We start from the raw sequence: 27,419 nt of genomic DNA, 5'->3' as shown, positions 1-27,419 counted from the left end.
GTAGTAGCTCAGAATAAAAGTACTAGCTCAGTTTTAAACATATCTCCAATAAAGAAGCTCCTATATTTACTATAATATTTCTTTACCTTAAACAACAACAAAAAGCAATGGTAGTTGGAAGGGAGACTATAAATTGAGTAATGGGGGCAAGAGTAAAATGTACAAAATTAGAGGGAGTCATGCAATAATCACTTTTAAAACAGAGCCTCTGGCCATATTGAAGCAAGTGGAAGAACATGGAGTGAATGGGCATCATGCACAGTACAGCATTCCTCTGTTGCTGTGTTTAGCTGTCCTAATGTACTTTATATTTAGCTGCCATTGCTCCATTGCACAGAATAGGAAAATCCAAGGACAAGTTATTATGAACCAACATAATTTAACAGCTACATAGTATTATATGACTCTAACAATAGTCCTGTGTTAATGAACAGCTATGTTTTAAATTTTTTATTTTATTTTCTTTATTTTTATTTTATTTCTAAGATTTTATTTTTTTTAATTTTTTTTTTTAAAGATTTTATTTATTTATTCATGAGAGACAGAGAGAGAGACAGAGGCAGAGGGAGAAGCAGGCTCCCTGCTGAGCAGGGAGCCCGATGCGGGACTTGATCCCAGGACCCTGGGATCATGACCTGAGCCGAAGGCAGACGCTTAACCGACTGAGCCACCCAGGCATCCCTCTAAGATTTTATTTTTAAGTAATCTCTACCCCCAACATGGGGCTTAAAACTCTGAGATCAAGAGGCGCACACTCTACTGACTGAGCCAGCCAGGTGCCCCTAAATTTTTTATTTTAAAAATGTTGTGATAGGGCACCTGGGTGGCTCAGTCAGTTAAACATCTGCCTTCAGCTCAGGTCATGATCTTAGGGTCCTGGGATTGAGTCCCACGTCGGACTCTCTGCTCAGTGGGGCGTCTGCTTCTCCTTCTCCTTCTGCCCCTACCCCCTCTCGTGCTCTCTCTCAAATAAATAAATAAAATCATTAAAAAATAATAAAAATTAAAAATATTAAAATGCTGTGATGAGGAATTTATTTATATCTGTGATCCCTTTCAGGAGTAGCATTCCAGTGGGTATTCTTAAGTTCAACCAAACAAGCATTCAAGCTCACAAGACCTAACAGGCCACATTGAAAAAAGATTCACTTGGAAGGATACAAGAAAGAACATGCAGCATGGCAGTATGGTAGAAGTCAGGCATTTCTCTTGTGCTCCACACAGCAGATTAGGGGCATCCATGCCTCTCCCCTATCCCTTTCCAGGTCAAATACAGGAGCATAAGGCCATAACAGAGGGCATAAGAACCAGCATGGCTTAGAAGTACTATGTTCCAAATAAGAACTAATATATGTTTTTTTTTAACAGTTCCATAGACATAACTTCCAGATCTCTGTAAGGGAATCCTCATAAGAGTCAGTGCACATGGGGAGGTTCCAAACTATGGCTTACAAAAGAGTAAAATTAATGCTTGTGCTGACTATTCTTATCCAGGTGACCATAAAGCAATAGTGATAGAAACTTATGGAAGACACATTATATTTGTTTCTCTCATGGGACTTTCAGTTTTTTAATTTTCCTTAAGCAGTTTTCGCAAGTGATTCCCATTAGATAACTGTAGATTAGTCACACACGAAAATTTATTTACTCTGCAGTAGAGACTTGAGAGTATTAATTTCATTAAGAGCTGCCTTTCTCTGAAATCAACTTTGTGTCCTTGAACTACTTTTTTTTTTTTTTTTTAAAGATTTTATTTGAGAGAGAGAGAGAGCACGAGCTGGGGTGGGGAGAGGGAGAAGCAGGCCCCCCACTGAGCTGGGAGCCCCACGTGGGGCTTGATCCAAGGACCCCAGGATCATGACCTGAACTAAAGGCAGACCGACACCCAAGAGGCACCCAAGAGGCACCCAAGTGCCCCCTTGAACTCCTTTTTTAAATGATTTTAAAGTACTCAAGGTGACCATCCAGCATTTAGCATAAGGATTTGAAGAATAATCAGAGCTGTTGTAGGATTTTTAGGATATTAATTAAAACACTGAGTAGATAGTAGACCTTGATGACATTTTAGGTCCCTCATCTAACTTCTTTGATCCTATGATTCTGTGATACTTGTTTTGCATATTAATGTATATTTCTGTGACCATAAGATTGAAGGGTTATAAAAGCATTTTTGTTGTTGTTGTTGTTAATCAGGCAAATAACCATCCCTTCCAATATTTTATGGGCATCTGTCTCAACCACTCATTTACTTTTGTCTAGATAGCGTAAAATTTTTGCAGTATTTCTGTTTCTATATATTTATCTTCATTTTCATCAGAGTTCTAAATGCTGGTTGTCTGCCATTGTAGGAAATTGTTTTGTTTAAGGCAGAAAGCAGATCTTTTTTTAAGCTTCATTGTTGTCATTTTAAAGAAGGCTTATGTATTTCACTACTTTAAGTGAGTAAGTCAGCCTCTCACACTTGAGACATTTTTTTTAAAGATTTTATTTATTTATTTGAGAGAGAGCGAGCACAAGAGGGGGGAGCGGGAGAGGGAGAAGCAGACTCCCTGCTGAGCAGGGACCCCAATGCGGGACTCAATCCCGGGACTCCAGGATCATGACCTGAGCCAAAGGCAGTTACTTAACCAACTGAGCTACCCAAGTGCCCACACTTGAGACATTTTACATATACATCAAAGTAATCACGGAAATTATTGGGAGTTTCAGGAGGCCTAGTCTTCTAATTTAAAATCTGTTGATTTTCAGAATGAAGCAATGACTGGCTCTCACACCCAGAACCGAGTCTTCTCTCGAATCACTTTGGCATTAATGGAAGATACTGGGTAAGATAGCTGTGAGAATATTATATGCATTGTTTATTAAAATGAAATGAGTATTAAGTTAATATTAAGATGAAATGAATATTAGCTTAAGAAAATATATTTTAGGGGCGCCTGGGTGGCTCAGTTGGTTAAGCGACTGCCTTCGGCTCAGGTCATGATCCTGGAGTCCTGGGATCGAGTCCCGCATCGGGCTCCCTGCTCAGTGGGGGGTCTGCTTCTCCCTCTGACCCTCCTCCCTCTCGTGCTCTCTCTCTCACAAATAAAAAAAATTAAAAAAAAAAAGAAAATATATTTTACACTGAAGTAAAATATTTGAATTTTGTGCAGTTAACTATCTTTACCTATACCAACTCCATCATTCATTCAATAAATCTTTGAGGCCCTGAGGTATAATAATGAATAGATCAAAATTCCAGGCATTGTAAGATTTATTTTCTTTCTTTTTTTTTTTTTTAAAGATTTTATTTATTTATCTTAGAGAGAGAATGGGAGACAGAGAGCATGAGAGGGGGAGGATCAGGGGGAGGATCAGAGGGAGAAGCACACTCGCCACCGAGCAGGGAGCCCGATGCGGGACTCGATCCCGGGACTCCAGGATCATGACCTGAGCTGAAGGCAGTTGCTTAACCAACTGAGCCACCCAGGCGCCCCGTAAGATTTATTTTCTAATGAATAGAGACCATGCTAATATAAAGGAAAGACTAATCTAAACAAGTTTTTAAAGTTGTAAATGAAATTGATGATGTGTAGATTCCTGGTTTTTAAAGCAGTAGAACTTTTGGTAAAGCAGTAGAATACTGTTTTTAAATGACTCCAATGGGAGTCTTTTTCTGTGGGCTCCTGAGTTCTTTTGACGAGACTCACTAGTTTTTGATAGCTTCCTTCCGTCCTTTTTTTGGATGTGCCAGGCTGATGGGCATACACCCTATCCTAGATCTGCACATCAGCCAATCTTCCAAGGATCACTGGTTGCATTTAGTGGAGACTAGATCCCATGCATGAAGCCCACCTAAAAATAAAACAAAACAAAACAAAAAACCACAACCTACTGTGTTCATTGCTACTAGGTTATCATTGCTTCTCATAGCTTTTAGTGGAGCAAGTTGGGAAATTCATATTTTTGAAAAGAAAGAAGAAAACACTGGGTTTCTTGTAGTACCATTATAACTCTTTCCCATTTACTTTTGGTCAAGCAATGGCCGGCAAAAGTGGTCCTGCTGCTCTGTTTAACAACCTATTTATAGCCCTTTTATAAACAATGCTAGTTTCTTTAAGATACCAATATGTTACAGAAACACTGTGAGTGTGTGAGTCACTAGTGAAATCATGGCACTGGTGATTTTTATAGCATTTTTCCTTTTTCTGGGGCAACACAACAGTAACATGACCAGATGTTTCTAAATATCTGGCAATATTTTAAAGTTGTAGACATGGAAATTAATTTTCATAAATCCATAAGACTTAGGTGTAGGTTAACTAAGTTGCTTCTCTCAGTAAAAAACATTATTATTTATCCATCCAGAAACCTGGGAATCATCCTTGACAACTCCCTCTTCCCACCTCTTACATCCAATCAATCAAAAGTCTTCCATGATTTTTAGCTCTTCTATCCCTGGAGTCTGTCTACTTTTTTGGTCACCACTACTATTATCTTTTGCCTGGATTACTATAGTAGTTTTTTCTTATCTGTCTCACTGCATTTTAAATGGTCCTTTCTATTGCCCAAAGGCTTTTCACAGTGTTCTTTAGAAGTTTTTGTTCGTATACCATCTTACACATAAGAAAGATACATATCATGACCAAACTACACACATACATATATAACGGTTAAGAGCAAAGACATTGATAGGGGTACTAAGACCATTCTATGATGAAAGAATACTTTTTTTCAACAAATGGTGCTGGGACAACTGGATATCCACATGCAAAAGAATAAACCCCTACTACATATGATATACAAAGATTACCTCAAAATGGATCAAAGACCTAAATATAAGACCAAAACTATAAAACTCTTAGAATCAAAGAGTCCAAGATAGCAGAGTAAGAGACCTTAGTCTTGTTCCAGGAGTTCAGCTAGATAGCTATCAAATCATTCTGAACACCTGTGAACTCAGCTGGAAATCTAAGAAAAGAATTGCTGCAATTCTACAAATAGAAAAGTGACCACTTTCTGCAAGAATGACAAGATGGAAAAACTCACCTTAAAAAAAGCGAACAAGAGGCAGTACTGACTGCCAGGGACCTAATCAGTATGGACATAAGTAAGATGTTGAAACTAGAGTTCAGAATAACAATTATAAAGATACTAGATGGGCTTGAAAAAAGCATAGAAGACACTAGAGAATCCCTTTCTGGAGAAATAAAAGAAGTAAAATCTAATCAAGTCAAAATAAAAAAGGCTATTAATGAGATGCAATAAAAAATGGAGTCTCTAACTAGGATAAATGATGCAGAAGAGAGAATTAGTGATACAGAAGACAAAATGATGGAGAATAAAGAAGCTGAGAAAAAGAGAGATAAACAACTACTGGATTACAAGGGGAGAATTTGAGAGAGAAGTGATACCATAAAGCGAAACAATATTAAAATAATTGGGATCCCAGAAGAAGAGGAAAGGGGTGTGCAGAAGGTATATTGGAGCAAATTATAGCTGAGAACTTCCCTAATCTGGGGAAGGAAACAGGCATTCAAGTCCAGGAGGCACAGAGAACTCCACTCAAAATCAGTAAAAATAGGTTAACATCTTGACATACAATAGTGAAACTTGCAGATCTCAGAGAAAAGGGAATATCCTGAAAGCAGCTCAAATTAAGAGGTCCGTAACCTACAAGGGTGGACACATTAGACTGGCAGCAGACCTATCCACAGAGACCTGGCAGGCCAGAAAGGACTGCATGATATATTCAGGGTGCTATATGAGAAAAATATGCAATCAAGGATACTTTATTCAGCAAAGCTGTCGTTGAAAATGGAAGGAGAGGGCGCCTGGATGGCTCAGTTGGTTAAGCGACTGCCTTCGGCTCAGGTTACGATCCTGGAGTCCCGGGATCGAGTCCCGCATTGGGCTCCCTGCTCAGCGGGGAGTCTGCTTCTCCCTCTGACCCTCCCCCCTCTCATGTGCTCTCTCTCCCTCATTCTCTCTCTCAAATAAATAAATAAAATCTTTAAAAAAAAAAAAGAAAAAGAAAATGGAAGGAGAGATAAAAAGCTTCCAGGGCAAACAGAAACTAAAAGAATTTGTGATCACTAAGCCAGCCCTGCAAAAAATATTAAGGGGGATCCTTTAAGTGAGGAGAGAGCCGAAAAGTAACATAGACCAGAAAGAAACAGAGAAAATATACAGAAACAGTGACTTTACAGGTAATACAGTGACACTAAATTTGTATCTTTCAGTAGTTACTCTGAATGTAAATGGGCTGAATGCCCCAATCAAAAGACACAGGATATCAGATTGAATAAAAAAGCAAGACCCATCAGTATAATGTCTGTAGGAGGCTCTTTTTAAACCCAAAGACACGTCCAGATTGAAAGTGAGGGGGATGGAAAACCATTTATCGTGCTAATGGACATCAAAAGAAAGCTGGGATAGCAATCCTTATATCAGACAAATTAGATTTTATTTTTTTTTATTTTTTATTTTTTTAAAGATTTTATTTATTTATCTGAGAGAGACAATGAGATAGAGCATGAGAGGGGGGAGGGTCAGAGGGAGAAGCAGACTCCCTGCCGAGCAAGGAGCCCGATGCGGGACTCGATCCCAGGACTCCAGGATCATGACCTGAGCCGAAGGCAGTCGCTTAACCAACTGAGCCACCCAGGCGCCCCGACAAATTAGATTTTAAACCAAAGACTGTAATAAGAGAGGAAGGACACTATTATCATAATTGAAGGGTCTGTCCAACAAGAAGATCTAACAATTATAAATATTTATGCCCCTAACATGGGAGGAGCCAATTATAGAAACCAATTAATAACAAAATTAAAGAAACACATTGAAAGTAATATAATAATAGTAGGGGACTTCACCCCACTCACTGCAATGGACAGATCATCTAAGCAGAAGGTCAACAAGGAAATAAGGGCTTTGAATAACATATTGGACCAGATGGACTTCACAGATATATTCAGAGCAGTCCATCCTAAAGCAACAGAATATACATTCTTCTTGAGTGCACATGGAACATTCCCCAGAATAGATCACATTCTGGGTCACAAATCAAGTCTTAGCCTGTACCAAAAGATTGGGATCATTCCCTGCATATTTTCAGACCACATTGTTTTGAAACTTGAACTCAATCACAAGAGGAAATTTGGAAAGAACTCAAATACATGGGAGGCTAAAGAGCATCCTACTCAAGAATGAATGGTTCACAAAGAACAAATAATCCAATCAAGAAATGGGCAGAAGACATAAACAGACGTTTCTCGAAAGAAGACATACAAATGAAAAAATTTAAAAAAAGAAGAAGAAGACATACAAATGGCCAACAGGCACATGAAACAGTGTTCAATATCACTCAGCATAAGGAAATACCAATCAAAACCACAATAAGATACCACCTTACACCAGTCAGAATGGCTAAAATTAACAAGTCAGGAAACAACAGATGTTGGCAAGGATGCAGAGAAAAGGGAACCCTCTAACACTGTTGGTGGGAATGCAAGCTGGTGCAGCCACTCTGGAACTCAGTATAGAGGTTCCTCAAAAAAGTTGAAAATAGAGCTACCCTATGACCCAGCAATTGCACTACTAGGTATTTACCCCAAAGATACAAATGTAGTGACCTGAAGGGGCACCTGCACCACAATATTTATAGCAGCAATGTGCATAATAGCCAAACTATGGGAAGAGCCCAGATGTCCATCATTGGATGAATGGGTAAAGAACATGTGGTGTATATATACAATGGAATACTACTCAGCCATCAAAAAATGAAATCTTGCCATTTGCAATGACATGGATAGAACTAGAGGGTATTATGCTAAGGAAAATAAGTCAATCTGAGAAAGACAATTATCATATGATCTCACTGATATGTGGAATTTAAGAAACAAAGGATCGAAGGGGAAGAGAGGAAGAAATAAAACAAGATGAAATCAGAGAGGGAGACAAACCATAAGAGACTCTTAATCATAGGAAACAAACTGAGGGTTGCTGGAAGGGAGGGGGGGGATGGGGCAACTGGGTGATGGACATTAAGGAGGGTATATGATGTAATGAGCACTGGGTATTATATAAGACTAATGAATCACTGAACACTACCTCTGAAACTAATAATACACTATATATTAATTAATTGAATTTAAATTTAAAATCTCTTAGAATCCGAGGTGTTAATCTTTATGATACTGGGGTAAGCAGTAATTTTTTTTTAAGATTTTATTTATTTATTTGAGAGAGAGAGAGCTCAAGCAGAGGGAGCGGCAAAGGGAGGAGAAGCAGATTCCCCACTGAGTAGGGAGCCCGATGTGAGACTTGATCCCAGGACCCTGGGATCATGACCTGAGTCAAAGGCAGACACTTAACCTATTGAGCCACCCAGGTGCCCCAGCAGTGATTCTTTTTAAAAGATTTTATTTATTTATTTGAGAGAGAGAGAGCACACGCAAGGGATGGGGAGAGGCAGAGGGAGAGGGACCAGGAGACTCCCTGCTGAGCTCCCTGACACAGGGCTCAGTACCAGATCTCAGGTCTGAGATCATGACCTGAGCCAATGGCACTTAACCGACTGAGTTACAAAGGTGCCCTAGCAGTGTGATTTCTTAAATATGATAATGAAAGCATAAGCAACCAAAGAAATATTAGATAGATTAGACTTCATCAAAATTAAAAACTTTTGTGCTTCAAAGGTTACTATCAAGAAAGTGATGGGCTCCCTGCTTGGCAGGAAGTCTGCTTCTCCCTCTCCCACTCCCCCTGCTTACGTTCCCTCTCTCGCTGTGTCTCTCTCTGTCAAATAAATAAATAAAATCTTTAAAAAAAAAAAAAAAGAAAGTGAAAAGACAACTCACAAAATGTGAGAAAATATTTGCAAATCATCTATCTGATAAACATCTAGTACCCAGAAAATATAAAGAATTCTTATAACTCAACAATAAAAAGGCAACCTGATTTAAAAATAGGTGAAGGATTTGAATAGATATTTCTCCAAAGAAGATACAGAAAAATGGCCAGTAAGCACATGAAATGATTCTCAGCATCATTAGTCCTTACGGAAATGCAAATCAAAATTACAATGAGATACTATTTTCACACCCACTAGGATGGCTGTAATAAAAAAGACAGTTGCATATACTGATGAGGATGTGGGAAAATTGGAACTCATATACCGCTAGGGGGAATGTAAAATGATCCAGCCACTTTGGAAAACAGATTGGTAGTTCCTCAAAAAGTTAAGCAGATTTACCATATGATCTAGCAAGTTTACTCCCAGTTGTCTATCTAAAAGAATTGAAAACATGTCCACACAAAAACCTATACATGAATATTCACAGCAACTTTACTCATAATCAAAAAGTAGGAACTGCCCAAATGTTCATCAGTTGATGAATGGATAAACAAAATGTGGTATATACATACAAAGGAATATTATTAAGCCACAAAAAGGAATGAAGTCAAGAGAATGAAGAGACATGCTACAGACAGGGAGAATATATTTGTAAAAGGCACATCTGATAAAGGACTATTACCCAAATATATATTTAAAAAAATCTTAAAACTCAAGGGACACCTGGGTGGCTCTGTAGGTTGAGCGTCTGCCTTCAGCTTAGATCATGATCCCAGAGTCCTGGGATTGAGTCCCACATCTAGCTCCTTGCTCAGCGGGGAGCCTGCTTCTCCCTCTGCCTGCATTCTCCCTGCTTGTGCACCCTCTCTCTCTCTCTGACAAATAAATAAATAAAGTCTTTTTTAAAACAAAAGTCTTAAAACTCAACAATAAGAAAATGAACAACCCAATTAAACATTAGCAAAGATCTGTACAGACCCTTCACCGAAAAAGGTATATAGATAAGCATATGAAAAGATGCTCCAGGGCACCTGGGTGGCTCAGTGGGTTAAGCGACTGCCTTCGGCTCAGGTCATGATCCCAGGGTCCTGGGATTGAGTCCCACATCAGGCTCCCTGCTCAGCAGGGAGCCTGCTTCTCCCTCTCCCTCTGCCTGCCACTCCCCCTGCTTGTGCTCTCTCTCTCTGACAAATAAATAAAATCTTCAAAAAAAAAAAAAAGAAAGAAAGAAAAGATGCTCCATGTTTTATTTAATGACAAAAACATTTTGTCAGTAATTTTAACATCATTACAAAAAGAGTTTATAGGGCACCTGGATGGCTCAATTGGTTAAGCGTCTTTTTTGCCTCAGGTTATGATTCCACAGTCCTGGGATTGAGTCCTGCATTAGGCTCTTTGCTCAGTAGGGGTGGGGCGGGGGGGCTGCTTCTCCCCTTCCTTCTGCTGCTCTCTCTGGTTGTACTCTCTCTCCCTCTCTCTGTCAAATAAATAAATAAATAAATAAAATCTTTAAAAAAAAAGAGCTTGTGACTATAAGTTTTTGATGTTTACTAGATTTTGATTTCCTTAATAAACCATTTCTTTTCATCTTCTTATTTAGAAAGAAAGAAAAAAGGAAAGGAAGGGAGGAAGGAATAAAAGGGGGAGAAGAAAGAGGAAGGAAGGAAAAAAGAAAGAAGTATCAGCAACAGAAAGACATTCTTCCCACTTCTTGGATTTCAAAACTACAATTTGGAGTAATAGCAACTGTAGGAAGGAAATAGACTATGTGTGAACTCTTAAGTTGAAAATTTAATGTGGTTTGGATGTGTGCATTAATCCATTTTTAGAAAAAAACACTACCCACTAATTATGGCCAAACCATGAGTTAGCTGTATTGTACTTAAGAACAGTACTTTGTGAACATGAGTGGTAATAAGAGTTCTATCCTAGGATGCTGTCTGGTGCAACAAAAAAGTAGATTAGATGCTATTAAGAAGGCACCTAATAATATATCATGGAAGATGGCAACCGTATTAAAGAAAAAGCAGGGAAAAAAATGTCATCAGGGAAATGCAAATTAAAGTAACAATGAGATACTACTACACACCCATTAGAATGGCCAGAATCTGGAACACAGACAACACCAAATGCTGCTAAAGACGTGGAGCAACAGGAACTCTCATTCATTGTTGGTGGGAATGCAAAATGGTACAGCCACTTTGGAAGACAGTTTAGTATCTCTCTCTTTTTTTTAATTTATTTATTTATTTTAGAGAGAGAGAGCATGAGCAGGAGGGGCAAAGGGAAAGGGAGAGAGAATCTGAAGCAGACTCCACGTTGAGCGCAGAACCTGACATGGGGCTTGATCTCACGACCCTGAGATCACGAGTAATGATTAGTGATTACTAATGGGGACATAGTTTTTTGAGGCCTGATGAAAATGTGCTGAAATTAGATATAGGTATGCCTTAGAGAAATATCAGGTTTGGCTCCAGACCACTGGACTAAAGCAAATCAAATGAATTTTTTTTTGTTTCCCAGTGCATATAAAAGTTATCATTATACTATATTGTAGTCTGTTAAGTGTGCAATAGCATTATGTCTAAAAAAACAATGTATATACCTTTTTTTTTTTTAAGTAATCTCTACACCCAGTATGGGGCTTGAACTCATGACCCTGAGATAAAGAGTAGTGTGCTGTACTGAGTGAACCAGCCAGGCACCCCACAATGTACATACCATAATTTAAAAACTTGGGTTTTCTAGGTGGCTCGGTTGGTTAAGCATCTGACTCTTGGTTTAGGCTCAGGTCATCATCTTGCGGTGGTGGGATCGAGTTCCACTCAGGCTCCATGCTCAGCACAGAGTCAGCTTTGGATTCTCTCTCCCTCTTCCTCTGCTTCTCCCCCCGCTCATGCTACTCTCTCTCTCTCTCTAAATTAAATAAATAAATAAATAAAATAATTAAGATAAAATAAATCAAATCTTTAAAAATACTTTATTACGTGGGGCGCCTGGCTGGTTCAGTCAGTAGAGCATGAGACACTTGATCTCTGGGTTTTAAGTTCGAGCCCCACCTTGGATGTAAAGGTTACTAAAAATCTTTAAAAAAAAATACTTTATTGCTCAAAAATGCTAACTATCAACTGAACTTTCTGCAAGTCATAACCTTTTTCCTGGTGGAGGGTCTTGCCCTGATGTTGATTGCTGCTGGCTGATGAGGGTGGTGGGTGATAAAGGTTGGGGTGGTTGTTATAATTTCTTAAAAGAAGACAATGAAGTTTGTCACACTATTTGACTCTTCCTTTAATGAATGACTTCTCTGTAGCATGCAATGCTGTTTGGTAGCATTTTACCCACAGTAGGTTTTTTTTTCAGAATTGGAACCAGTCCTCTCAAACCCTGCCACTGCTTCATCAACTAAGTTTATGTCATGCTCTAAATCCTTTATTGTCCTTTCAACAGTCTTCACAGCATCTGTACCAGGAGTAGTTTCCATCTCAATAAACTGCCTTCTGTCTTCATCCATAAGAAGCAACTCCTCATCCATTCAAGTTTTATCATGAGATTGCAGCAATTCAGTCACATCTTCAGGCTCCACTTCTAATTCTAGTTCTCTTGCTGTTTCCCCCATATCTGTACTTACTTCCTCCCCTGCAGTCTTGGACCCTCAAAGTCATCCATGAGGGTTGGAATCAATGTCTACCAGACTCCTGCTGATGTTGCTATTTTGACCTCTTCCCATGAATCACAAATGTTCTTAATGGCATCTAGAATGGTGAATCCTTTCCAGAAGGTTTTCAACTTCCTTTGCCAGGATCCATCTGAGGAATCGCTGTCTATGGCTACTACAGCCTATCCGATGTATTTCTTAAGTAATAAGACTCAAAAGTCAATTACTCCTTGATCTGTGGGCTGCAGAATGGATGCTATGTTAGGCATGAAAGCAACATTAACCTTGTTGTCCATATCCATCAGAGCTCTTGGGTGACCAGGTGCATTGACAATGAGCAGTAATATTTTGAAAGTAATCTTTTTCTTTTTCTTTTTTTTTAAGGTAGGCTCCATGCCCAGCATGGGGCTTGAACTCACGACCCTGAGATTAAGAGTCATGTGCTCTACCAACTGAGCCAGTCAGGCACACCAGGAATCTTTTTTTTTTCTTTCTGTGCAGTCTCAACAGTGGGCTTATAATATTCAGTAAACCATATTGCAAACAGATGTGCTGTCATCCAGGCTTTGTTGTTCCATTTACAGAACAAAGGCAGAGTAGATTTGGTGTAATTCTTAAGGGCCCTGGGATTTTCAGAATGGTAAATGAGCACTGGCTTCAACTTCAAGTCACCAGCTGCATTAGCCCCTAACAAGAGAGTTGGCCTGCCTTTGGAAGCCTTTGGAAGGTTTGAAGCCAGGTATTGACTTCTCTCTAGCTATGAATGTCCTCAATGGCATCTTCCAACAGAAGCTTCATGTACATTGCAAATCTGTTGTTTAGTGTAGCCACTTCCACTGCTTATCTGAGCTAGATCTTCTGGAGAACTTGCTGCAGCTAATACAACAGCACCTGCTGCTTCCCCTTACGCTTGTACGTTATGGAGACGTCTTCTTTCCCTAAACCTCATGAACCAACCAATACTAGCTTCCAACTTTTCTTCTGCAACTTCCTCACTTCTCTTGGCCTTCACAGAATTGAAGAGAGTTAAGGCCTTGCTCTGGATTAGGCTTTGGCTTAAGAGAATGTTGTGGTTAATTTGATCTATCCAGACCACTCAGACTTTCTTCATTATCAGCAATAAGGCTGTTTCACTTTCTTTATTATTCATGTGTTCACTGTAATACCACTTTTCATTTCCTTCAAGAACTTTTCCTTTGCATTTACAACTTGGCTAACTGGTGCAACAGGCCTAGCTTTGGGCCTGTCTCAGCTTTTGACATGCCTTCCTCATTAAGCTAAATCATTTCTAGTTTTTGATTTAGTAAGAGACATGTGACTCTTCCTTTCACTTGAACACTTAAAGTCCATCATAGGGTTTTTGTTTTGTTTTGTTTTTAAGATTTAGTTACTTATTTGAGAGAGAGAAGAGCATGAGTGGGGGGAGGAGCAGAGGGAGAGGAGGAAGCAGACTCTGCGCTGAGTCCAGAGTCTGACACGGGGCTTGATCCCAGAATCCTGGGATCATGACCTGAGCCAAAATCAAGTCGGACGTGTAACCAACTGAGCTACCCAAGTACCCCCACTGTAGGGTATTAATTGGCTTAATTTCAATATTGTTGTGTCTCATGTAATAGGGGAGGCCTGAGGAAAGAGAGAGACAGGGAACAACAGTCAGTGGAGCAGAATACACAAAACATTTATTGTTGTATAGGTGTGGTTCCTGGTGCCCAAAACAATTATAATAGTAACATGAAAGATCACTGATCACAGATCACTGTTTCAAATATAATAATGATGAAAAAGTTCAAAATATTGTGAAAATTACCAACGTGTGATACAAAGACAGAAAGTTAGCAAATGCTCTTGGGAAAAATGGTGCCAGTAGACTTGCTCGACACAGGGTTGCCACGAACCTTCAATTTGTAACCCAAAAAAGGCAGTATCTGCAAAGTGTAATAAAGTGGAATGCAAGAAAATGAGATACGCCTGTAGTTGTAATGGTTGTACAAGCCTGTGAATATACTAAAACCATTGAATTGTACACATTATAAGGGTGAATTTTATAGGATATAAACTATCTCCATTTTTTTATAAAGCACACTGACATTGAAGCCAGAACCCTAGATTTAAATCCCGTCTTTGCTACTTACTTGCTGTATCTTTCCCTGAGTTCTCTCATCTGTAAAGTAAGGGTAAAATGTGATACCTACCTCATAGAGTTTTGTGAGCCTTTAATGAGTTAATACATGTAAAGTCCTTAGTAAAGTGTTTGGCACGTGTAGGTGCCAACTCAGGTATTAGCTCTTGTATACGAAACTGAACCAAAGTTCATGGAAATATATTTACCCTACTACCAACAATGCAGTCCTTTTTTTTTTTTTTCTATTTTATTGATTTTAAAAGAAAGAGAAATAAATGTTAAGATACAGTAAGTTGATTTCACAACCCTCTAATGCCACTAAGAAAACTGTTTCCAGTGCTTTCCCTGCTCCCTCAGCCAACTCCTGCTCATCCTCTGGGTTTAGCTTAAAGTTGCTTCCTCAAACAAATCTTTCCTAATTCCCCAGACTAACTTAGATTTTCCTATTACTGTGCTGCTATTAGCACCTTATACTTAACCTCTGTAGCACTCATCCCAGTTGTAATTTTTTTTTAAACATCTGTCTTCCCCACTAGATTATAATCTTCATGAGGGAAGGAACTGTGTCTGTTTATTCACTGGTGTAGCCTTATCATTAAACAAAGTGCCTACCAAATAAGAAGTGCTTAATAACTATTGACTTGTAGCGTAGGAAGAGCTGCAAAGAAGGTATTGGGACGGTTTCAAGAAATGTGGCTGGAGTGCCTAGCTGGTGACTGAGTGACATAGTGCTGATACTATGCTCTGCACTCAACCTAGTCTAGATACGGTCATTCCCAAGGGAATCTTATTACTTTACATTTCATCCATAGGAAGAAGGACCGCCTAACCTAGGCACTGCTGAAATGACTGCTGATGTGCAATACTGAGGGCATCTGTTACTATCTGGGCAAGTTGACCTGCTGTGATAACTGTGTTAGCTGATTAACATAAGTCACGTTATAGCTGCAGAGGTTGCTGGCATTTTGGTTATTGGAGTGCTGAGATTCATGTCTTCAGTTTCTGTCTCAGAGAGTTCTGTCCTTTAAAAAAAAAAAAAGGTGAAGGTTTTGGGGTGCGCCTGGGTGGCTCAGTTAGTTAAACGTCCGTCTTTGGCTCAGGTCATGATCCCAGGGTCCTGGGATGGAGCCCTGCGTCGGACTCCCTGCTCAGGGAGCATCTGCCTCTCCTTCTCCTTCTCCCCCTGCTCCTGCTCTCTCTCTCTGAAATAAATAAATAAAATCTTAAAAAAAAAATAAAAATTAAAAAAGGTTTTGAAGATGTTGTATCATATTTCTATTTGTGTTTGATTTTGTGGGAGGGTGGCTGGAGTGGAGGAAATAATTTTCATCATTCCCTTGGCCTTTGAGCCTATGTTTTTATTTTACTGTTTTGGTAATGCTAAAGGGATAAGATACAATACAAAAAGGTTAGAAACTGGGGCGCCTGGGTGGCTCAGTCAGTTAAGCATCGACTCTTGGTTTCAACTAGGTTATGATCTCAGGGGCATGAGATTGAGCCCCAGGTCGGGCTCACACCAAGTCCACTAGAGATTCTGCCCCCCCCACTCCAACCCCTGGCATGCATGTGTGCAGTCACTCGCTTTCTCTCAAATACATAAATAAGTAAATAAAATATTTTTTAAAAGGTAAGAAACTATTTTTTATAATTTCATAATTTTTATAAACTAATCTTGTTATTAAGAATAAAGAAGAAAGGGGTGCCTGCCTCAGTGGGTTAAACGTCTGCCTTCAGCTTAGGTCATGATCCCAGGTCCTGGGATTGAGTGCTGCATCTGGCACCCTACTCAGTGGGGAGCCTTCTTCTCCCTTTCCCTCTGCCATTCTCCCTGCTTGTGTTCCTTTGCTCTCAAATAAATAAATAAGTAAAATCTTAAAAAAAAAAAAAAAAGGGAAGAAGAAAAACTAATAAAAGTAGGCTCCTAGGCTTTGATTAAATTTGCCAGGAAACCAAATAAATGTTTTGGGTTTTTTTTCTGAAATTAGAACATCTTTAAAGTATTAGACATAGTATTCATATGTCTTACTATAATAGTGTAATTTTTAGTCACAAGCAGAACCTGTATTGATGGAATATCACAAATTCAAGGCCAGAGAAGCAAGAAACTAGGGCCAACTAAATCAGATTAGGTAACATTTATCCAACTAGTAATTCCACTATTTCTTCCTCAGTTTACTACCTTGTCTTTTTCTCTCATTCTCTTTTTGTTTCTTTGGCTCTTAATCCCTTTGTCTCACACCGTAACCACTTTCTACTCTGTGACTTCTGTCATCTTTGAAAATTACAGTGACAACATATTTTGGTTTTGATTTTTTTTTTTTTTTTCAAATATGAAAGTACCCTCACCATAAGACAAGTTTCCCAGTCCTTGCTACGGTGATTATGTGCAGCAGTTCCCGTGTACGAGGGCTTTGCTTGTAAATGCTCCTCTATCTTGAGGTCCTAGTTTCCTCATTGTTGAGATTGTAATTGGTATGCTGGAATTGTTTTTAAAATGACAATAATAAGTGCTTTATTTGAATTATTTCCACAGCTGGTATAAGGCTAATTATAGTATGGCCGAGAAGTTAGACTGGGGCCGAGGAATGGGCTGTGACTTCGTCAGGAAGAGCTGTAAATTCTGGATTGACCAGCAGAAACAAAAGTAAGAACACATTTCCTCATTATATCTTTGATAACACAGTTGATTTCTGCTATTGTTCTTTATTCCTGAACCTAAAATGTCACTATTTTGAAAATATGGTCTAAACAGTTCAATTTCAAAATGTACAGTAATGTACAATAATGTATGGTAATATAATAAGTAGCTACATTATTGTTTTAAATCATATATGAAAAGAATCTACAATGTGGGAGCCAGAGCCATAAGCATTTGTTTAATTTATAATTAATAAGTTATATACTGTAAAATTTTTGCATATTCTGTCATTCTTACTGTTTTCTTCAGAGAATGCACCCATAAACATAGATGCAGCTGTTGTTTGAGTATCCAAAAACATGAAGATACTTTTGAATAATGGTTCTCAAATCTGGATGAATATCAAAATCACCTAGCAAACTTTTTAAAAATACATTCTTCAAGTTTGGGGGATATACATACCCACACATTCATATGTTTATGCATATTTTTTTCCCTTTTTTTTAAGTAAGCTCTATGCCCAATGTGGAGCTCGAACTCATAACCCTGCGATCAAGGGCCTCACACTTTAGGATGCCTGGGTGGCTCAGTTAGTTAAGCAGCTGCCTTTGGCTCAGGTCATGATCCTAGGGTCCTGGGATCGAGTCCTGCATGGGGCTCCTTGCTCAGCAGGGAGCCTGCTTCTCCCTCTGCCTGCCACTCCCCCCTGCTTATGTGTTCTCTCTCTCTCTCTGACAAATAAGTAAATAAAATCTAAAAAAAAAAAAAAAGCCTCACCCTTCATGGCCTGAGCCAGCCAGGTACCCCTATAAATATATATCTTTTAACTTTTTATTTTGAGATAATTATAGATTCACATGCAGGTTTGAAGAAATATACAGATTCCATGTATACTTTATCCAGTTTTCTTGATTGGTAACATCTTATAAAAACTATAGTACAATAACACAGCCAGGATATTGACATTGATATAATCAGATACAGAACACTTCAGTTACCACAAGAATCCTTCATGTTGCCATTTTATAAACATACCCACTTCCCTCCCACTCCAACCCCTCTTAAGCCCCTGGAAAGCACTAATCTGTTTTTTCATTTCTATAATTTTGCCTTTTAAAGAATGTTATATAAATTGATTCATTCTGTATATAACCTTTTGGGATTGGCTTTTTTCACTCCACATAATTTTCTGGGTTGTGTATATCAGTAGTTTGCTCAAGTTAATGGCTGAATAATATTCCATGATATGGATGTAGCAGTTTGTTTAAGCATTCACATGTTTTATAGTTGTTGTTGTAAAGATTTTATTTATTTGAAAGAGTGAGAGAGAAAGATCACAGCAGGGGGGAGGGGTAGAGGGAGAAGTGGACTCCCCGCTGAGCAGGGAGCCTGATGCAGGATTCATCCCAAGACCCTGGCTGAAGGCAGCTGCTTAACAGATTGAGCCGCCCAGGCACCCTAAGCATTCACATGTTGAGGATATCTAGGTTGTTTCCAGTTTGGGGCTATTATGAATAAAGCTGCTGTAAACATTTGTGTACAGGTTTTTGTGTGAACATAAATCTTCATTTCTCCAAGATAAATGCCAAGGAGTGCAATTGCTGGGTCATATGGTAGTTGCAAGTTTAATTCTCTAAGAAACTGCTGACCTCATCCAGAATGGCTATACCATTTTATATTCTACCAGCAATGTATGAGTGATGACAGTTTCTCCACATCCTTGTCAGCATTTGATGTTGTCACTATTTTTTATTTTAGTTATTCTGAAAGATAAGGTGATATCTCATTGTGGTTTTACTTTGCATTTCCCTAATGGCTAATGGATGTTGAATATCTTTTCATGTGCTTATTTGATGTCTGTATATCCTCTTTGATGAGATATCTCTCCATGTCTTATGCCAGTTTTCTAATTGCATTGTTTGCTTTTTTTTTTTTCACTGTTGATTTTTGAAAGTTCTTTATATATTCTAAGTACTAGTCCTTTGTCGGATATGTGGTTTGCACACATTTTCTCCTAATCCATAACTTTTCTTTTTATTCTCTGAATAGGGTCTTTTATAGAGCAAAAGTTTTTAATTTTGGTGAAGTCCAAACTATCAGTATGTCCTTTTCTGAGACATACTTTCAATGTCAAGTGAGTGGTGAAGTCCTAAATCTCAAAGATATTCTTTTTTTTTTTAAAGATTTTTTATTTATTTATTTGACAGAGAGAGAGAGAGAGAGAGAGGGAACACAAGCAGGGGGAGTGGAGGAGGGAGAAGCAGGCTTCCCACTGAGCAGGGAGACCGATGCAGAGCTCGATCCCAGGACCCTGGGATCATGACCTGAGCCGAAGGCAGACGCTTAACAACTGAGCCACCCAGGCGCCCTCAAAGATATTCTTGTATTTTTTTTTTCAAAAATTTAATTGCTTTATGTTCTATACTGCAGTCTGGGATCCATTTTGAGTTAATTTTTGTATAAAGTGGGAGACTTAGGTCAAGGTTCACTGTTTATTGAAAAGGCTGTCTTTCTTTTATTGACTTGCTTTCTTATATTTGTCAGAGAATCAGTTGGGTGTATTTATATGGGTCTATTTCTGTGTTCTTCTGTTTCATTGATCTATGTGTGTGTCACTCCATTAATAGTACACAGTCCTTGATTACTGTAGCTATACTGTATGTTAAAATTGGGTAAACTGATTCTTCCCACTTTATTCTTTTTCCAAATCATCTTAGCTCTCCTAGTTCCTTTGCCTTTCATATAAATTTCAGAATAACCTTGTCTACAAAAAAATTTTGCTGGGATTTTTCTATGAATTGTGTTAAACCTATATATCAATTTTAGGAGAATTGACATCTTAGCTCTGTTGAGTTTTTTAATTCATGGACACAATGGAGGGGGGAACATTCAGTTTTTCACCACTAAGTATAATGTTAGTTGTAGGTATTTTGTAGATGCTCCTTTTCAAGTTGAAGTTCCCCTCTCTTACTATCTTTCTGAGAGTTTTTATCATGAATGGATGTTGACTTTTGCCAAATGCTTTTTCAGCTTTGGTTGATATAATCATGTGATTTTTTTTTTTAGCCTGTTAATATGATGGATTACACTGATTGGTTTTCAAATATTAAACCAGCCCTGCATTGCTAGAATAAGCCCCACTTAGTCATGGTATATAATTATTCCTATATATTGCTAAATTCCATGTACTAATATTTTATTATGGATTTTTCTGTACATATTCATGAAGAATATGGTACTGCCTTTGTTTCTTTTTTGTACTGTCTTGGTTTTTTGTATCAGGGTAATATTAACTTCATAAAGTGAATTGGGAAGTATTTCCACCTCTTCTATTTTCTGGAAGAATTTGTGTGCAATTGGTGTTGATTCTTCTTTAAGTATTTGGTAGAATTCTCCAGTGAAACCGTCTGGGACTGTAGATTTCTCTTCCAGGAATTTCTAAAGTATTAATTCAACTGCCTTAATATTTACAGGGCTATTGATATTTATCTATTTCATATTGGATGAATTGTGGTAATTTGTGTCATTGAGGTATTCGTCCATTTTGTCTAAGTTACTAGATGTATGTGTACAGAATAGTTTGTAGTAGTTCCTTACTATTGTTTTAATGTCTGTAGGTTGTGTAGTGAAAGCCCATATCATTCCTGATCTTGGTAATTTGCATCTTCTCCATTTCTTTTTCAGTTTTGCTCTCTAGCAGAGTTTGTCAACATCATTGATCTTTTTAAAGAGGTAGCTTTTTGTTTCATTGATGTCTTTTATTGTTTTTCTGTTTTCTAATTTATTAATTTCTGTTCTTTATTATAGCCTTCCTTATGCTTGTATTTGTTTTATTTTTCTCTCTCTAGGTTCTTGATTATTGATTTGAGATGTTATATCTTTCTAACATATGTATTTAACACTATAAATTTCCCTCTCAGCATTTCTTTAGCTGTGTCCCAGCTAAAGGTTGAGACAAGTGACTTGCCTAGAGTCATATAGCTGATGAGGGACTTTAGCTTCTCTCTTTCCACGTCCAGTGCCTTGTCCACTAAATCACAGGTACTTCTTGTGAAGATGTTATTCGTATCTTTTCTCCCCTGGGTTAGGTCTCGAAGCAGTTTAAGTCAGCGTCTACTAAGGAGTCTGACATCTGAGTTATAATCCTGCCGTGAAAAGAGCTGTTAATAAGCAGTATCAGGAAGCACCTGCAGCCACTTTGTGGGCAGCTAGTTCTATCCAGCACTACTTGGTCTGCTAGCGTAGTACTTCCCAAATTTTGCTGTGCATTAGAATCATTTAGAGATTTTTTAAATCTCCATACCCACATTACAGCCCATCCCCAGTTAAATCAGAATGTCTGGAAGTGGGAACCGGGCATTGGTATTGTTTTTAGGGATCCCTAAAATTCACTTTGCAGCAAAGTTTGGGAACTGCTGTTGCACTGTGTTAAAGGAAGTATGTAATTAACATTGCAGCTACAAGAGCTTAGAGATTTTTTTCTTTTAACAGCTGCAACTCTGTTCTGCTTTAGGTCCTGATTATAGGATCACCTAAAACCAAAAACAGAAGGGAATTTCCTCTTCTCCGTTCTTCAAAACTAAAACGTTTGGTCCCCTGAATTCTCTCCTTTTAGCCATAAGTCAGAGGTTGGCAAACTTTTCTGTAAAGGGCCAATTAGCAAATATTTTGTACACAAAATAAGGTTCTCTGTTTTGAGACAAGTGGTGCATTATTACCTAACTCCTCTTCCTAGTTTTTCAGTCATAACAGTCTCTGTTACAACTACTCAACTCTGCTTTTGTACATCATGAGCAGCCCTAGACAAGATGAATGAGCATGGCCATGTTCCAGTAATACTTTATTTATAAAAACAGTTGTAGAAGAAACATAGAAACCAAAAAAGCAGTTATGGGCAGGATTTGACCCAAAAATTGAAGTTTGCTAATCCCTGTCATAAGCATTCAAATGTCCCACTTTTGAAACGTTGACATCCAGGAGTCCTTATAGCACAGAAGCCAACTTCTGGTACCATAGACCCAGTCTGGCTATATCCCTGAGTTATCTTAGATTCCAGTATGACCATTATTGAGTGCAGGGGCTGGTGCTTAACTTCAGCTGTGATACCTCTCCTTCTTCATTGTTGGGTGACTGGTATGAGGAGAGAACACTTGAGCAAAGACAGCCTTACTCACTGGAATCATTTGAATCTATGTACACACAAAATAAGGTTCTTTCTATGGTACCACTAGCCACATGTGGCTATATAAATTTATATTTAAATTGATTAAAGTTAAATAAAATTTAAAATTCAGTTCCTCAGTTGCACTAGTCACATTTCAAGTGGTTAATAGCCACTATATGATTAGACATATTGGACAGCACATTGCAGAAAGTTCTATTAGGCCGAACTGCTGTAGAATTATATGCCATGAATCTTGAACAGCTCTAACTTTGGAACTTTTTAAATCAGTATTTTTTAAGTTCCTTACTCCTCTTTACCCATTTAGGCAAAACTCATATTTTAATTAATTTAAGGTAAATATTATGTATTGTTTTATTTTAAAGAAAAAGGAAATGAATTTCATAGTATCAAGGAAGTGACTTAATAAGAACTACTGGTCATATTCATTGGAAACTTTATCATAGAAAGTTATAAAATTGCCTTATGTAAAGATTTTATAAAAGTGGTGTGGACAGTGAAATTACATTTATTGAGTAACTTGTATGTGCTAGACACTGAGTGCTTTATAGTTGAAGCTCAGGAAAATTAAGTAAATATCAAATATCAAATAAGCTGGTATTTGAAACCAAGCCTGTGTGAAGGTTTATAGACCTTTGCTTTGCTATTACATTGTGCTGCTTCACATTTACCAAAGACTGTGGTAGGTCTTTTACACATTTTATCTCAAGAAGCTATAATTCCCCTAAAAATGTTTTATTGCTATATTTGTTAACTTAAATGAAGCAAGTATCAATTTTCCTTAAAATAAGAAATCTAACCTCGGCTTTTTCCCCCAACAGGCATGTGGGAGAAGAAGAAAAATAGCAGTAATCCTTTACAATTTGGTAACCAGTCTTAACAGGATTTATATTGTTTAAGAATACTGGAATTTCATTTATAACATTACTGTTATGACATTAATATAATTTGTATTGTAATTATCAATAAGAACTAATTTGAAGATTATTTTTACAGAACAATGCAATAGATTCCAACGTCTTTGGAAAATTACAAGACATCTTTTTCTTTTTCTTTTTCTTTTTTTTTTTTTTAAAGATTTTATTTATTTATTTGAGAGAGAGAATGAGAGACAGAGAGCATGAGAGGGAGGAGGGTCAGAGGGAGAAGCAGACTCCCTGCCAAGCAGGGAGCCCAATGCGGGACTCGATCCCGGGACTCCAGGATCATGACCTGAGCCGAAGGCAGTCGCTTAACCAACTGAGCCACCCAGGCGCCCCAAGACATCTTTTTCCAAATTATACTTTCAAGATTAGGTTTAACAGAACAGAACAACTTGTAATAATTAGGAGTATTTACACTATCTTCATTTTGCACATGAAAGCGGGATGTCTTGTGAATGTGTTCAGTTTAACAAACTGTCAAACAAGAGTCTTTGAATTATATTATGGCATAGAAAAAATTCACTCTTTGAAGCTTCAGGACAGAAGGGCATCATCTCCCATCTCTTTCTGAGACTCCATTATATTGATTATGAAGATTTGCATTTCCAAGCAGTATCAGGAATTTCATTATTTGTCTTTAACATGCAGATCAGGTCTGCAGAACTCCATTTTACTGGCAAAAGTGGAAAGAAAGAGATAAATAGAATTGTGTTTAATAATGGTGGAGTAAAGTTATAGTGCACGTAGCATTAATCATTCATATCTACATTAAGCATTTCTTTTTACACTTTTTTTTTTTTAAAGATTTTATTTATTTATTTGACAGAGAGATAGCGACAGCAGGAATACAAGCAGGGGGAGTGGGAGAGGGAGAAGCAGGCTTCCCACTGAGCAGGGAGCCCGATGCGGGGCTCGATCCCAGGACCCTGGGATCATGACCTGAGCCAAAGGCAGACACTTAACGATTGAGCCACCCAGGCGCCCCTCTTTTTACACTTTTAAAAATAACTTCATAACCTGATTCAGCATTTAGTATTAAGCTATTAAAGTATACTGAAATGATAATAGAAAAGACAAGCTCTGTAATGGATTTGTTATATTTTCTTTAGAGTTTGATACCATGGTGTTTATCTTTGTGTGCAGGAGGCAGATGCTGAGCCCTTTCTGTGACACACTCAGAAGTAATCCATTGCAGTTAACTTGCAGACAGGACCAGAGAGCAGTTGCAGTGTGTAATTTGCAGAAGTTTTCAAAACCTTTACCTCAAGAGTACCAGGTAACACTTGTTTTGGGCAATTTTAGAAATCAACACAACTTTTTAAAGAGAAGTCTCCATTTTTAATTAGAAGAGTGAATTCTCTTAAGTTTTTCAACTTATGAAACTTACGTTTTCTATAAGTTAGAAAAAAACGAAGAATTCTTACAATTCTTTAAAGCCAGTGTGCTAATCAACAACAATTAATATCTAGCAATGCCTTGTAGTAATGGTAAAAAGCATTTAGAATATTTATTGGATCTATTTTTAAGTGGTCTGTATTTTTTTCTTAATTGTTTCCAAAGTCTTCGTGTTTAATTTCCTCTAATTTACACAGAAGAACAAAGTTCTTTAAAGGAAATAACTGAGCTACTCTAATCCAATTCATTAAATCCAATTATATTAATTATAAAGTAGAACTTGAAAGTTCTACTTTATAAAGGTTTGACACATGGGATCTAAAAGGTGAAGGAGGGGCGCCTCTGTGGCTCAGTCAGTTAAGCATCAGACTCTTGATTTCAGCTCAGGTCATGATCTCAGAGTCCTGAGATCCAGCCCAGCATTGCGCTCCACACTGGGCATGGAGCCTGCTTAAGAGTCTCTCTCTCCCTCTCTATCTGCCCCTCTTCTCTCTATCTGAAAAAAAAAAAAAAGGTGAAGGAAATGGTCCCACACATTCAGTCTGAGTCTCTGATTGGAACTTTAAGTTTGTTGTTGCAGTAACCATCTCTGAAACGCCTCAGTTCTGCCTGCCATTTACAAAGGATTCTGTAGTCAGAAGTGTTATCTCAGAAGATAATTTAAAATGATTGTTGCTGGGGCACCTGGGTGGCTCCGTTGTTAAGCGTCTGCCTTCGGCTCAGGTCAAGATCCCAGGGTCCTGGGATCGAGCCCCACATTGGGCTCCCTGCTCAGAGGGAAGCCTGCTTCTCCCTCTCCCACTACCCCTGCTTGTGTTCCCTCTCTCGCTATATCTCTCTCTGTCAAACAAATAAATAAAATCTTTAAATAAATAAATAAAAATAAAATGATTGCTGCTGAATTTTGAGCTTCCTGCATATGTTTATGATCCCACTGAATGCTTCAGATACCATAAGATGGCAACTATATTTCTAGGCATAGTAATATAATTCAGGGAGTTGGTATAAATGTGAAATCTTTAAAATTTATCTGGTGCCTTATTCCTTTGGTGTTCAAAGTATTTTTTTTTTAAAGATTTTATTTATTTATTTATTTGAGAGAAAGAGTGTACATGAGCGGGGGCGGGGGGGAGGCAGAGAGTGGGGGTGGGGGGAGACAAAGAGGGGGAAGAGAGAAGGAGAAGCAGATCCCTCCTGTGCAGAACCCCAAAATCATGACCCGAGCCAAAGGTAGACACTTACTGACTGAGCCACCCAGGTGCCCCTCAAAGTATTTTATATATATGATCTCATTCATATTATCACAGTTTTATTTTTTCAAGTTTGTCAAAACAACACGTAAATTAAGTCTTCTAAAAACACTTGAAAGGGGCGCCTGGGTGGCTCAGTTGGTTGAGCGACTGCCTTCGGCTCAGGTCATGATCCTGGAGTCCCGGGATCGAGTCCCGCATCGGGCTCCCTGCTCGGCAGGGAGTCTGCTTCTCCCTCTGACCCTCCCCCCTCTCATGCTCTCTCTCTCTCATTCTCTCTCTCAAATAAATAAATAAAATCTTTAAAAAAATAAAATAAAATAAAATAAATAAAAACACTTGAAGTACATTATATTTAAAATATCTTAATTCTCTGGATTAGTTTTCTGTTTTGTCAACTCTTAAAACTCTTCCTATTCATCTTTTTAAAACACTAGTCAAATTTGTCATCTAGTAAAAAACTTGAATATACTTATCTTGCTTATTTCTAAAACTACAACAACCTTGAAATAGCCCTCAGGTAGTATATTACTGTCTTTATATTCTATTATATATGAAGAAAAGTACACTGATACCTTCTTTATATTATGCAGCGTTAGAGGGTTGCTATAAATTGCTTGTGGACTTTGTTTTTATTATACAGAATGTTTTCTTACTTTCCTGTCTTCCTAATTTTTTTTTTTTTTTTTGGTAGTACTTCGATGAACTAAGTGGAATACCTACAGAAGATTTGCCTTATTATGGTGGTTCAGTAGAAATCGCTGACTACTGCCCTTTCAGTCAGGAATTCAGTTGGCATTTAAGTGGTGAATATCAGCGCAGCTCAGATTGTAGAATATTGGAAAATCAACCAGGTTAGTAGTCTAGTGAAATGAAATGTTGTGTGTATATTAAAGTTATATATCAGCAATATAAAATAGGGATTAAGGGCACAGACCCAGGATGCAGACTGTCTGAATTTGTATGATGGTTCCACTGGTATCCATTTTTTAGAAGTAACTTAACTTTGGGCGCCTGGGTGGTTCAGTTGGTTAAGCAACTGCCTTTGGCTCAGGTCATGATCCTGGAGTCCCGGGATCGAGTCCCGCATCGGGCTCCCTGCTCGGCAGGGAGTCTGCTTCTCCCTCTCCCACTCCCCGTTTGTGTTCCCTCTCTCGCTGTGTCTTTCTCTGTCAAATAAATAAATAGAATCTTTAAAAAAAAAAAAAAGAAGTAATTTAACTTCTCTGTGCCTCAATTTCCTCCTCTGTGCCAAGGGGATGATAATACCTATCTTACAGAGGACTTGTGAGAACTAAATGAATTCACATAGTAAATGCTTAGAACTAGGACACAGAACAAGGACTGTTAGTTGTTTAGATACATTTGCACATGTATGCACCCTACTTTTTTGTAGTACCTTCTATCTGCATGACAGT

At 38.1% G+C, this 27,419-nt stretch overlaps 1 protein-coding gene across 3 annotated transcripts in view; it reads left to right on the top strand.

Moving 5' to 3' along the window:
- Nucleotides 1–27,419, top strand: part of LMLN (leishmanolysin like peptidase) — an 87,699-nt gene that overhangs the window by 33,736 nt on the left and 26,544 nt on the right. For all 3 annotated transcript variants that reach the window (XR_010405960.1, XM_045903029.3, XM_064573506.1), the window contains exons 11-14: nt 2,749–2,825; nt 17,147–17,257; nt 24,500–24,632; nt 26,696–26,855. Coding sequence is in view for 2 of the 3 variants with exons in the window: in XM_045903029.3 (XP_045758985.2) it covers nt 2,749–2,825; nt 17,147–17,257; nt 24,500–24,632; nt 26,696–26,855 (481 nt within the window). In the remaining variant the exon portion in view is untranslated. The remainder of the gene's footprint in view (nt 1–2,748; nt 2,826–17,146; nt 17,258–24,499; nt 24,633–26,695; nt 26,856–27,419) is intronic.

This window comes from Mirounga angustirostris, unplaced genomic scaffold, assembly GCF_029215605.1.
Source record: "Mirounga angustirostris isolate CCGP_5_RB_7025 unplaced genomic scaffold, mMirAng1.0.hap1 SCAF_1, whole genome shotgun sequence".
NCBI classification, from domain to species: Eukaryota; Metazoa; Chordata; class Mammalia; order Carnivora; family Phocidae; genus Mirounga; species Mirounga angustirostris.
Note: the sequence above shows the minus strand (reverse complement) of the source record. Positions and strands in the feature narration are given on the sequence as shown.